This window comes from Arachis ipaensis, chromosome B9 (genome assembly GCF_059453495.1).
Source record: "Arachis ipaensis isolate K30076 ecotype BB chromosome B9, ASM5945349v1, whole genome shotgun sequence".
Taxonomy (NCBI): Eukaryota; Viridiplantae; Streptophyta; class Magnoliopsida; order Fabales; family Fabaceae; genus Arachis; species Arachis ipaensis.
Window position 1 is genome coordinate 109786683 of NC_142444.1, and position 14340 is coordinate 109801022.

Below are 14340 nucleotides of genomic sequence, written 5' to 3' on the forward strand. Positions count from 1 at the left end.
TAGTATTGTTAAGATTCCTAGTTTAAACTATAAACCAAAAACAAAAGGGGCTAAGAGAATTTAAACTATAACAATGTCGTTTTAGAGGTGAAAGACTTTTTTGTTTTTAAACATTTTTGTCACATTCACATAAAATATCGGTATAGCCACATCAGCATAATAACATTTTCGTCACACATGACACATCTCTATTACATTTTACAATATTTTAATTTTAAAAAGGTCAGAAATTAAAATGACCTATTTGTAATTTGTAATTTTCTCAACAGAAAAAGAACAGAAGCGGAGCATGCAGAAGGTAAAAACGGTGCGTTTTAACACTTCAGCTACTGTCTTCTTCCTCAATCGTTCTATTGTTAGGGTTTCCAAAGTTGCTGATCTCCCCCATTTTCTGCCATCACTGACATTCACCCACGCAATGAGATTCAAATAGCGCGTTTTCAACAACCCAATTTCGAACAATACCTCCATTCTCCTAACTTTTTGTTACCCTAACTATCGAAATCCGACAGGAACCTGCGACACGGTACGATTTTCCTTCCCATTTGCCCTAGTCGCACTTCACATCAATTTGGCGTTAAAAATACTATTTTTTCACTCTGGGAATGTTTATATTCATTGTTGGTTAGTGTTTTACGTGCATTGAGGATTTGAGGCAATTGAGCGTGTCCATTGAATGCTGTTAGTGTTGCAGCATAAGCTGTTAGAAATTAATTAGACATTGGCCTTGTTTTAATGTAGTCAATCACCTCACCTAGCGTATTACTAGGAGTTCGATTAAGGATTGATTTGATTTGTTAATCAAGTCTTAAGTTTCGATGTTTAAGGATAAGAAAAGAATTTTAATTTGCTCAAACCCATGAGTGTATTCTAGGATTGATTTGATTTGATTTGTTTATCAAGTCTTAAGAATTTTTGTTATCGCATAACACCATTGCATTCAAACCCCATATTGACTTATAGATCATGTCAATTCCTGATATAAGTATTCCAAAAAAACTCTCATGTTTTCTAGTGGCCCTAGTAATATTGTTCATTAGTTAGTGTTATTTACAGTGGTAATGACTTACATGGATGAGGATGGTTCTTCTGGATCTGGAGATGATGTGAACATGTTGGATGGGCACAAGCGTCATCCTGCTGCTGTGCCATCTGGTTCAGGTAGCCGTAAGCGAAGCCGAAAGGCTACCGGAGATGCCATTGTTGACGCCATGCTCGAGATAGCTGCTGCTTCAAAGATGAGGGCAAGTGTGATTCTGAAGAACGAGGACAGGTTCACCATAAGCAGGTGCATCAAGGTGTTGGATGAGTTGCAGGGTGTTGATGATCGAGTCTACTTCCTCGCCTTGGACTTGTTTGAGAACAATGCCACTGCCCGTGAGATCTTCGTCTCTCTCAAAGGTGACAGGAGATTGCCTTGGTTACAGGGAAAATGTGGTGTTTCCTCTAGTTGATCTTATTTGTGAATATGGTTGGATTTTGTTGAATGAGGAATGTTAGGGGCCAACAACTTTTGTAATTTGTAGCCATCAAATAGTCATCAATGATGGTTTTAATGGTGTGAGATTGGTGTGAGATTTCATCTAATGACTCACTTTTCTTTACTGGTTACATGTTGGCCAAAATTTAACAAAGTTGTTGCCCCCTAAACTTTTCCTTGTTGAATAAGTCCTATACTTTTGTACAGCCTAGTAGACTAGTAGATTCAAAGGGATTATGTATATAGAGTTTGACTTTGTTGAACCACCATTATGTGTTCTTATATAAGGTGTATGTTTAGTTCTTTATAGAACATAGAATTGGAAAAAATAGAATTTCTTTCCAGGCGCCTCTAGTTGATGTGCTACTGCAGCTTTTGTAGTTTTAAGATGATCAAATTCTCAAATTAAATTATACGTTTAAATGTTTAGGTCCCAATTTACAAGTTTACGATTTGAGTTTATCTAAGCTTCACAATTTTTCAACTTTACAATTCAACTACAACCCTGGGGTAGACATTTTAGAGTTGCAACATTCTTTTTGGTCTTATAACACGCATGCTCGTCTTTTCTCTGTCATGAATCAGAACTTCATTTAAAAGTTTGTGGCTGACTAATAGGTAGTTGCATGCATAAGGCAAGATTCAAAATTCTCCTAGACACTTGTTTAACTGGAATAGTGAACTAACCACTAGACCAACCCGTATTGATTTTCTTATTATGTATTCGGCTTATTTGTTATAGCTAGATTTGGTTGGAGTAAAAAGGCAAAAGGTATCTTTTAATTTAGAGTTTAATTTTGATGCACTGATAGTGTAAACTATTTTACACCGTCATTCAATTATGTTTGATAGTGTAAACTATTTTACACTATCAGTGTATCAAAATTAAACTCTAAATTAAAAGACACCTTTTGTCTTTTTGCAGAGTTCGTGTAGAAAATTTTACAAAATAAAGAAGAAAAAGTGAAGCTGCCAAGCTGGCGCCAAACGCTGAGCCTGGCGTTTGGCGCCAGGCGTCTCGTGATGCGAGCAAGGCCTCTGGCTGGTTGGCGCTAAACGTCCCGTTCTGGCGTTTAGCGCCAGGAGCTTCATAATTCATGCAACAATAAGGCGCTAGTAGCGCTAAACGCCAAGTCTCCCGTTTAGCGTCAGAAAGACAGTAACGTCACAATTCATCTCTGCCTCAGCGACGGTAAACGCTGAATCTGGCGTTTAGCGCCAACATCGCGAATTTGGATTTGAAAGAAGGTTTCGTTGGATGAAGATTTTGTTAATAATTTATTTTATTTTATTTTATTTTATTTGTTTTTATAACCAAACACAATCTTTTAGGGTTTAGATATTATTTTATTTTATTTCTTTTATTTTTAATTCAAAATCAATCAGGTTAGACATAAAAGGGAAAAGATTTAAGCTTTCGGGCCTCTTCTTCTCTTCTCTTCCTCATTCTACAGTCTACACACTTTTGAAACCTAGTTTTCTCTTCGAGTCATGTGCAACTAAACCTCCCCTGTTAAGGTTAGGAGCTCTATTTATTCTGTGGATTAATACTATTGTCACTCTTTTTTAATTAATGTATTTAATTAAATTTAAGGATTCCTTTCGCTCTTCATCTTATGAATTTGAGTGTATTGAAAGATAACTCTTTTTCTACATATATTCTTGTTGATTCTTGAAAAAGATAACTCACTTGAATAACAGCTTGAAAGTAATTCCTCCTAAATCACTAATTGTCTAGACTTAACGTGATACGTGACATATAATCATCTTATATTTGGGTAATTAGGATTTTTGCAGCTAATAAACTAGGATTGGACCTAACCCTTTAATCTAAATTAAGTGACCAAGGAATTGGCGGTTGATTAGGTTAGAGGAGACTAAATTACTAAGGAATTAGGGTTTAGTCAATTGCAGTTTGTCATGAATTGAATCTTTGCATGATTAAAGTAGTTGGTAAGAAATATAAATCCAGAAAAATAAACATCACTAAAACTTTAATTGTTCTCTCACATAGTTTTTACACCAAATTTACTAATTGCTTGATCAAATGCTGACTTACTGGTTTATGCAAATTAAAACCCAAAATACTCTTTTCTGCTTGTCTGACTGAGTGAATCATTCAACCATCCATTGTTGCTTGATCCATCAATCCTCATGGGATCGACCGTCACTCACCTGAGGTATTACTTGGTATGATTCAGTCCACTTGCCGGTTAGTTTGTGGTATTCTAATTTTGCACCAAGTTTTTGGCGCCATTACCGGGGATTGACTGTGATTGACAACTACTCATTCTTTGATTGTTTAGATTAGACGTTTTTGCTTTAATTTTTTTTAATTTTGTTCTTTGATTTTTGAATTTTAGCTTTCATTTATTTAAAATTCTTCCCCTAATTTCTAAAATTAAGTTTGGTGTCCCCTTAGTTATTCTATTTTATTTTTCTCTAGCTATTTTTCCTCCATTATTTTCGAATCTTTTTTTGCTTATTTTTCTCTATTATTTTCGAATTTGTAGGCTTAATTCCTTTAGTGATTTTTGAAAATTCTAATGCCCTTTATTTATTTATTTTTTCACTTATTTTCTTTACTCAGGTTACCTCACTGGGAATTCTCTTCACTCTGACGTAGCGATTCTCACTTTTTTCTTATTTTCTGTTTGTTTATGAGCAGGAACAGAAACAAAAAACCTCTTTTTGACTTTGATCCTGAGATTGAGAGGACCTTAAGAAGGCGTTTACAGCAGGTTAGGACCTATAAGTCTGTTGAGAATCTCAAGGACGATTTTGAGAAAGAAGCTGAAGAATTTACTATGGAGCCTAACAATAACAATATGGTTAATCCCAATGTTGTTAATCCTCCTAATGTGCCTGGGCAACCTAGAAGAATACTTGATTCATACACTGCTCCTAGCCCTGACTTCTACGGGAATAGCATTGTTGTACCCCTGTGGGTGCTAACAACTTTGAGCTGAAGCCTCAGTTGATCACTCTGGTGTAACAAAACTGCCAGTTTCATGACTCCCGCAGGAAGATCCAAACTTGCTTATATTAAATTTCTTGTAGAACTGTGACACTGTAAAGACTAATGGAGTCCATCCTGATGTCTACAAGTTGCTTCTCTTCCCATTTGCTGTATGGGACAGAGCTAAGCAGTGGCTTGACACACAGCCCAAGGAGAGCTTAGATACTTGGGATAAGGTGGTCAATAGGTTCTTGACCAAGTTTTTTCCACCTCAGAATTTGACTAAACTGAAGACTGATGTTCAGATTTTTAGGCAGAGAGATGGTGAATTCCTCTATGAAGTCTGGAAGAGGTACAAGTTGATGTTCAGGAAATATCCTTCGGACATGTTCTCAGACTGGATTTAGTTACAGATTTTCTATGATGGAGTCTCTGAGACCGCCAAAATGTCTTTAGATAATTCTGTAGGCGGATCCCTTCACATGAAGAAGACTCTTGAAGAGGCTAATGAGTTGATTGAGATGGTTGCTAACAACCAATATTTGTATTCTTCTTAGAGGACCTCTATGAAGAAAGGAGTCATGGAATTGGATGCTATTCTTGCTCAGAACAAGGCCATGTCACAGCAAATTAATACTATTACTCAACATTTGAGTGGAATGCAAGTCTTAGCTGTTAATACTCAAGATACTTCCTATGACATGAGTGGTGGCTTCCCTCAAGGTGAGAATTATGATTATGCTCAATTTCCTCCCGAACAGGTTAGTTACATGGGAAATTCCTCTAGAAATCCCAATAATGATCCCTATTCCAAGACTTTCAATCAGGGGTAGAGGAATCACCTAAACTTTGCGTAGAGGGATCAACCTCAGAGGCAGCAGAATTTCAATAATTCTCAGGGTAATTTTAATCAGAATAATTTCAATAACCGTCAGTTCCAACTCTCTCAACCACAACAAAAACCGTCTCTCCCTCAGAACACATCTGACTTGGAATCTATAGTTGCAGAACTCTCCAAGAGTACTCATAGTTTTATGCAGGAAATCAGAGCTTCACTCAGAAACTTGGAGATTCAAGTGGGTCAGTTGAGCAGGCAAGTGTTTGAAAAGCCTCCCAATATCTTTCCTGGTGATACAGTGCCTAATCCAAGGAAAGAGTGCAAGTCCATTCATTTTAGAAGTGTGATGTCAGGGCATCTTGGCTAATTTCACAAGCCATTTTTAGTTTGTTTTAAGTTAGTTTCATGCATTTTCTTAGGAAATAAGTAAGTATTTGGTTGAATATGCATTCATACCTTGATTCAAACAAACATTGTGAATTCTAGACAATTTCATGAGAATAATGCAAGGATTGAATGATAAAATGGATGATGCATCATCTCATGATTAAGAGCAAGACTTTAATGCACTTTGTTCGATTGATTTCAGGTAACAAAAAGCACAGAAAAGCCACGTTAGTGGCCATGTTAGTGCTACTAACGTGGCCATTAACGTAGAGGAAGAGGTAGCTTGCAACGTTAGTGGTGAAGTTAGCACCACTAACGTGTTCGAAGGGCAAATAAGCCCACGTTAGTGCCTAACGTGGGCACTAATGTGGAAGAATGAAGAGCTTGAAACGTTAGTGGTGAAGTTAACACCACTAACATTAGGAATGGCCAAGGATGCCCACGTTAGTGGCCACGTTAGTGCCACTAATGTGGGCATTAACGTGGAACAAAGGGGAGGTTTGCAACGTTAGTGGTGAAGTTAGCACCACTAACGTGTTCAAGCCAAGGATTGCCCACATTAATGGCCACGTTAGTGCCACTAACGTGGGCCATTAACGTGGAGAAAGGGTGTTAGCAACGTTAGTGGTGAAGTTAGCACCACTAACGTGCTTGAGTGTTAGGAAAGGCTATGTTAGTGGCCACTTTAGTGCCACTAATAGTGGGGTTAACGTGACTCAAGAGGGTTAGGGGACGTTAGTGACCAAGTTAGTGTTACTACGTCTTCGAACCTGGAATTTGCACTTAACGTGAACCACACTAACGGCCTGACTAACGTGAAAGCCACCCAATTCAAAATCTCCCAGCAAGCTGAGCAAAGCCCACTGAGATCGTAACTGCTTCAACTGAGATCAAAGGCCCACATCCAAAGACTTGCAGAGTTAACTGAAGATTAGAGAAGTAGTATATATAGGGGTAGTTTTGAACTAGAAGAAAAAAAGGGGGGGACCTAGGGGATCCAGGATTATAAACACTCTGTATTTACTTTTCTCTGCAATTCAGTTTTTACTTTCAATGTATCTTACATTTTTCCATTCCCAGAGCTATGAACAACTAAACCCACCTTCATTGGGTTAGGGAGCTCTGTTGTAATTCAATCGATCATTAATAGTTCTTATTCTTCTTCTTCCTTCCTTTCTCTTTGATTTACTTGAAAGCTTTCGATCTTCATCTAATTGAGTAACTGTCTCGGAAGAGAAGTTGCTCATACTTGGATTTCCTCTGAACCTTGGAAGAGGAATGAGAAAATCATGCTAGAAATGCTTTCTCATGTTGGACCGGATTGGGGGTTGGATGGATATAGTGACATATAATTCTACCAATACTTTGATTTGGAAAAACATGTGGTATAATTAGTGATCGAACTTCATCTTTTCCCATGAAAAATTAGATCAAGGAATTGGGCAATTGCTCAAGCTTAGAGAGATTGAATTGCCAAGAAATTGGAATTCAATCACCTAAGATTACCAAGAGATCAATGAGTTGCATGGATTGAGGAAAAGATGAGAATGAACTTGATCCGGAGAATACAATATCTCCTGAGCCCAATGAACCTCCCATTTTTTATCTCCCCATTCTTTATATTCTGCTGTTTACATTTATGTTTATCATCCTCATTCCCATTTAAGTTCCTACAATATACTTTCTGCACTTTACATTTTGCCATTTACTTTCCATTATTTACATTCCTTGCTATTTACGTTTTCTGCCATTTAAATTTCTCCAAATCTCAATTTAAATCTGTTTACTTCAACTAGAACATTCCTCCGATTAAAGTTGCTCAATCAATCAATTCCTGTGGGATTCGACCTCACTCTACTATGAGTATTTACTTGACGACAACTCGGTATACTTGCTGAAGGAAATTTATAGAGATACAGATTTTCGTGCATCAAAGTGGTAAAGTAGCAGGTTCTGAGGCAAAGGTTAGTGAGGAGCCTGTTGAAAAAGAAGCTCCAGAGAAGGACAAGAATAAGGTGGAGCACAACCCCCTTAGACACCCGGATAACCCTTTTCTAGTTGATCTTGAGACACGTTCGGCGTTGCCTAAGGCACCTGAGTACAAGCGTAAGATGCCATATCCTCAAAGGCTTCAGAAGGCCTCCAAAAACAAGCAATTTTCCAGATTTTTAGAGATCTTCAGGAAGCTTCAGATCAATATTCCTTTTGTAGAGGCCCTTGAGGAAATGCCTCTTTATGCCAAGTTTATGAAGGAATTGTTGAGTAACAAGAGGAACTAGAAAGAGAGTGAAACAGTGGTGCTAACAAAGGAATGCAGTGCCATTATCCAGCAGGACCTTCCTGAGAAAACGCAGGATCCTGGGAGCATTTTGATTCCTTGCACCATTGGAGACATCACTATTCAGAGAGCTTTATGTGATCTTGGAGCTAGCATTAATCTCATGCCACTTTCGCTAATGAGAAAGCTCCAAATTGATGAGGTAAAACCTACTCGTATTTCTCTTCAACTTGTTGACCATTCAATTAAATTTTCTCTTGGAATTGTTGAGAATTTACTTGTGAAAGTAGGCCCATTTATTTTTCCTACTGATTTTGTAATATTGGACATGGAAGAGGACAAAAATGCCTCTATTATCCTTGGGAGACCCTTTTTAGCTACAGGTAGAGCCCTTATTGATGTGAAAAAGGGTGAATTAACTCTAAAGTTCAATGAAGAGGAGGTAGTCCTTAATGTGCTTGAGGCTCTGAAACACCCTAGTGATTTTGAGGGGTGTATGAGAGTTGATCTTGTTAAACCACTTGTTCAAGAGGATAATTTACTTGAGATTGATAACTCACCACCTCAAGAGGGGGAACCACACGCCATTCATAAAGAGGAAGGGCCTCCGAAGCTTGAGTTGAAGCCCTTGCCTCTCTCTTCGAAGTATGCATTCCTAAGCGAGCATGATTCTTATCCAGTGATTATTAGCTCCTCTTTGAGGCATGAGGAGGAGGAGGCATTACTTCAGGTACTTAAGAGTCATAAAAAAACTCTTGGGTGGACCATTAGTAATTTGAAGGGGATTAGTCCAGCTAAGTGTATGCGCAAGATCTTGCTTGAGGATTATGCTAAACTGGTTGTGCAACCACAAAGGCGATTCAATCCAACAATGAAAGAAGTGGTCCAAAAAGAGGTAATGAAGCTTTGGGAAGCCAGGATTATTTACCAAATTTATGACAATCCATGGGTGAGTTCTGTGCAAGTGGTTCCCAAGAAAGGAGGGATGACAGTGATCAAGAATGAAAGAATGAGCTAATTCCCACAAGGACCGTCACTGGCTGGTGAATGTGTATTTTTTACAGAAGGCTTAACATAACTACAAGAAATGATCACTTTTCTTTGCCTTTCATTGATCAGATGCTTAAGAGCTTAGCCAACCATGCTTTTTACTGCTTTCTAGATAGATATTCTGGCTATAATCAGATTGCTGTAGACCTTCAAGATAAAAAAAGATGGCATCCACATGTCCCTTTGGAGTATTTACTTATCGGAGGATGCCATTTGGACTCTATAATGTCAGAGCAACTTTTGAGAGGTGTATGCTTTCATCTTCTCAGATATGGTTAAAAAGTTCATTCATGTATTTATGGATGTTTTTTCTGTTTTTGGTAATTCTTTTGAATCTTGCCTTAAGCATTTATCCTTAGTCTTGAAATGGTGCCAAGAATCAAATCTTGTTTTGAATGGGAAAAATATCATTTTATGGTAATTGAAGATATTGTTCTTGGGCACTGAATTTCAAGCAAGGGGATTGAGGTTGATAAAGCTAAGGTGGAGGTAATTGAAAAATTATCACCTTCCACTAATGCAAAGACAATTAGGAGTTTCTTGGGACATGCAGGATTTTATAGAATATTTAAAAAGGATTTTTCTAAGATTGCTAAACTTTGAGCGACCTCTTGGTTGCTGACATTCCTTTTAATTTTGATAATGATTGTTTGCATGCCATTGAAACTCTGAAAGCTAGGCTTGTCTCTGCTCCCATCATAGCTCCTCCCAACTGGGATTTACCATTTGAATTGATGTGTGATGCCAGTGATTATGCTATAAAAGCTGTCTTGGGGACAGAGACAAGACAAGCTTATGCACGTCATTTACTATGCTAGCCGTGCAATAAATGATGCGCAAAAGAATTACACAACTATAGAAAAAGAATTACTAGCTGTAGTATTGCATTTGATAAGTTTAGATCCTATTTAATTGATTCCAATGTTATTGTTTATATTGAGTATGCTGCTCTTAAGTCCTTCTAACCAAGTAGGATTCTAAACCAAGATTGATCAGGTGGGTGCTCCTACTTCAGGAGTTTGACATTGAGATTAGAGATAGAAAGGGGTTAAAGAACCAAGTGGCTAACCATCTTTTCCGGATTGAGTCTGAAGAAGGGATGTAACAACCCACTGGTATGACTGAGACCTTCCCGGATGAGCAACTCTTCATGATTCAGAGGGCTCCATGGTTTGTAGACATTGTAAACTACAAGGCCATGAGGTTCATTCCCAAAGAGTACACTAAAGATGTTAAAAAACTTTTAAATAATGAAAACTACTTTTTGTTGGAAGAACCTTATCTTTTAAACTAAGATGGCATAATCTGGCGTTGTGTCTCAGATGAGGAAACGCAACAGATTCTCTGGCATTGTCATGGTTCCAAGTACGGAGGTCACTTTGGTGGTGAGAGGATGGCTAGTAAGGTCCTTGATAAACCACTATTTTATGGTTTATATTGTGCTAAATTGAGAGGTTTTTCATCCATTATTCTCACGCTTATTCATAGAAATCGCATGTTTTATATTTTTCTTCCTGATTTTGTGCTATAATTAAAAACATGTTTCTTTGGCCTTAAATTTACTAACTTTAATCCTCTCTTATTACCATTCGATGCCGTGATATGTGCGTTAAGTGATTTCAAGGATTATAGGGCAGGAATGGCTTAGAGGACGGAAAGGAAGCATGCAAAAGTGGAAGGAATACAAGAAATTGAAGGAACTGCAAAGCTGTCAGCCCTGACCTCTTCGCACTCAAACAGTCATAACTTGAGCTACAGAGGTAAAAATGAGGCGGTTCTAGTTGTGTTGGAAAGCTAACATTCAGGGCTTCGCAACAATATATAATTTGCCATAGCTGCCCCGAAGATAGGCGACACGAAAGCGTGGATCACGCGCACGCGTGACCAGGAGAAAATTCAATCCACGCGTACGCGTGGACGATGCGTACGCATGACTTTGCCACGTGCTGGACGTATCAGAAATCGCTGGGGGTGATTTCTGGGCTGTTTCTGACCCAGTTTTTGGCCCAAAAAATGCAGATTAGATGCTATAAAGTGGGAGAATCAATCCATTCATTCATTCAACATTAATTGATAATTCACAATTTTAGGTTTTAGATGTAGTTTCTAGAAAGAGAGGCTCTCTCCTCTCTCTTAGGTTTTAGGATTAGGATTTCTTCATTTTCTCAATTCCAGGTTCAATGTTCTTTAATTTAGTTTCTTTTCTACTTTTAATTGTCTTAGTATTCTACTTTATCTATTTCCCCTATTGATTACTTATGTTGCCAAATTGGGTTATGAATTCCTATGTTTAATTTGATTTCCTATTTAATACAATTCGAGGTATTTCAGATTTATGGTTGTTTTCTTCTATTTATGATATAAATAATTTGAATTTTTTCCCTTTTGACTTTGGTTGAGTAATTGGTGGCACTTGAGTTGTCAAACTCAGCTGTTGATTAAAAATTAGAAATTGCTGAGTGATTGGGATCCCTCTAAAGCTAGTCTTTCCATAGGAGTTGACTAGGACTTGAGGAATCAAATTGATTAGTCCACTTGACTTTCCTTTATTTAGTAAGGGTTAACTAAGTGGGAGCAATAACATTTCTCATCACACCTGATAAGGATAATTAGGATGGGATTTCCAGTTCTCATACCTTGCCAAGAGTTTTTCTAGTTATTAATTTACTTCCTTGCCAATTTATTTCCTTGTTCCCTAATTCAAAAACCTAAAAATATACATTTTTTCATAACCAATAATAAATCATACTTCCCTGCAATTCCTTGAGAGACGACCCAAGGTTTGAATACTTCGGTTATAAATTTTACTGGGTTTGTTATTGTGACAACAAAAGTTTTTGTACGAAAGGATTCTTTGTTGGTTTAGAAACTATACTAGCAATGAGATATTATTTTTATGAATTTCTTTACCGGCAGGAATCAGTTCGTCAGTCCTCCAGAGTGGTTTTTATTAGCCGACTCTCTTTAGAGACACTCAGGATTTTGTAAGGAACTGTGACAAGTGTCATAGAGTTGAAAATTTTCCCATCAACTATGAGATGCCATAGCATGGGATATTGGAGATTGAGTTGTTTGATGTGTAGGGTATTGATTTCATGGGTCCTTTCCCACCCTCATATTCAAACACGTACATCTTGGTGGCAATTGACTATGTGTCCAGGTGGGTGGAAACAGTGGCTTTACCCACCAATGATGCCAAAGTGGTGCTGAGCTTTCTTCAGAGATATATTTTCAACCGGTTTGGTGTCCCAAGGACACTAATTAGTAATGGAGGAAGCCACTTCTGCAACAGACAGTTAGACTCACTTCTACAAAGATATGGAGTCCATCATAAAGTGACAACCCCTTATCACCCACAGACAAGTGGACAGGTTGAGGTCTCCAGTAAGGAATTCAAGAGAATAATGGAGAAGACCATGAGTACTTCAAGGAAGAACTGGGCTATGAAGCTTGATGATGCTCTCTAGGCATACACACTATTCATGACTCCTATTGGGATGTCCCCGTACCAGTTGGTTTATGGTAAGGCCTATCACTTGCTGGTGGAGTTGGAGCACAGAGCATATTAGGAAAACAAAGTTTCTGAACTTTGATGCCAAGGCTGCAGGAGAAAAGAGGCTCCTTAACTAAATGAGCTTGATGAATTTAAAAATTCAGCCTATGAGAATGCCAAGCTCTATAAAGAAAATACCAATGCGTGGCATGACAAGAAGATAGCCACAAGAGCTTTTGAGCAAGGCCAGAAAATTTTACTATTCAATTCAAGGCTCAAGCTCTTTTCTAGGAAGTTGAAGTCTCAGTGGTCAGGACCTTTTGTAATAACCAAAGTATCATCGTACGGTAATGTGGAACTTCAGGAAGAAAATCTGGATAGAAGGTTCGCGGTCAATGGCCAGAGGCTGAAGCACTATCTTGGAGGTGAGATTGATCGTCAGAGGTCCACTCATCTGTTGACTTAGCATAGCTAAACGTCAAGCAAATGACGTTATAAATGTGCTTGTTGGGAAGCAACCCAACTACCAGTATCCTTCATTTTATAGTTATTTTGATTTCAGAAGTTTGATTAAAAATAAGAACAAGACAAATTCGAAGAAAAAATAGAACACCCAAGAGAAGAGTTGGTTCGGGTGCTTTGGCGCTAAATGCCAGACTCAGTATTTAGCGCCAAGGAGCATGCAATTCGAGAAAGGCTTTCTGTTTGGCTAGCGCCAAAATCCCCGACGTGGCATTTGGCGCCGTGTGGCTCGTATTTTAAGGAAGCTCACTCACGAGGTGGCACTAAATGCCAAGCTGGGTGTTAAGCGCCAAGGCACACGTAACTCAATGGTTGGCCACTGTCTTCGTGGCGCCAAATGCGGACCAGGCCTTTATATATATATATATATATATATATATATATATATTCATTTCTGAATTCATAAAAAATGGGAAAAGCGCCAGTAGCGCCTGTACGCTAGATTCGAAGGGGGATTTTCAAATTTGAAAGAAAATTTCCAATGGGCCCTACCCCCACCAACCGTATACCCCCCAATTAGTTTTCGTTTCCCTTTTTCCTCCCTCTTCCGAACCGTTACACACAATTAACACACCCACCCTCCCCTTTAATTTTTACCTTCCCCATTCTATTTCCTTCATTCCCCACGAACCCACCCCACCCTCCCTCTTAATTTTTACCTTTTTCATTCTATTTCCTTCATTCCCCATTAACCTACCTTAACTCCCACCAACCCCCATTTAACCCTATTAAATTTGTCTTCTTTTACCCCCTCCCCACCATAACCGCACCCCTCCCTCCAACATCTATAAAACCCACACTTTTATCCCATCTTTTCACACAAAACAAATTCCTTTTCATCCTCTTCTATTTCTTTAACCTCCTTAAGCCCACACCCATTTTCCTTTTTTTCATCATCTCCATTCTCCATTTTCACTTTTTATCCCTACTATTATCCCCCATCCTCCAATAACTTTTCCTTCCTTTGTTTCTTCCCGCCTCTATTTGCTCTTTTTTTTTCTCTTTTTCTTTTTCTCGGGGACGAGCAACATTCTAAGTTTGGTGTGGCCGCACCACTTTTCTTCTTTTTCATTAATTATCCATGACACCCAAGACTGGAGAGTCATCCTCTAGGAAGAGGAAGGAGAAAGCCCTAGTGAACGATCCTTTTGACTCACATCGATTCAGTTCCAAGGTCCATGAGGACCGCTTCCATGAGATCACCGGGCAAAAGAAAGTAATCTCAGAGGTTCGGTTTGATCTAAAACCGGACGAATACCTAGAGATCTAGGCAGAGATAAAAAGGAGGGGCTGGGGCACATTGTGCAACCCAGTCACTGAGGTGGGCCAACTC

General features: G+C 38.5%; 1 protein-coding gene across 2 annotated transcripts; it reads left to right on the forward strand.

Annotated features, from left to right (window-relative positions):
- The first annotated feature begins 256 nt into the window (after positions 1–256).
- On the forward strand, positions 257–1903 carry LOC107616612 (uncharacterized). Of its 2 annotated transcripts, none has more exons than XM_016318568.3 (2): positions 257–526; positions 1041–1903. In XM_016318568.3, the coding sequence occupies exon 2, from the start codon at positions 1062–1064 to the stop codon at positions 1452–1454; it is 393 nt and encodes a 130-aa protein (XP_016174054.1). In that variant the 5' UTR covers positions 257–526; positions 1041–1061; the 3' UTR covers positions 1455–1903. The 2 variants fall into 2 exon arrangements, with proteins under 2 accessions (XP_016174054.1, XP_088355813.1); XM_088499687.1 differs by having other exon boundaries at positions 1057–1903.
- Positions 1904–14340: the final 12437 nt, after the last annotated feature.

What these genes read in the sequence shown, in the direction of transcription:
- LOC107616612 (XM_016318568.3), top strand. Translation starts at nt 1,062, where the DNA reads ATGACTTACATGGATGAGGATGGTTCTTCTGGATCTGGAGATGATGTG.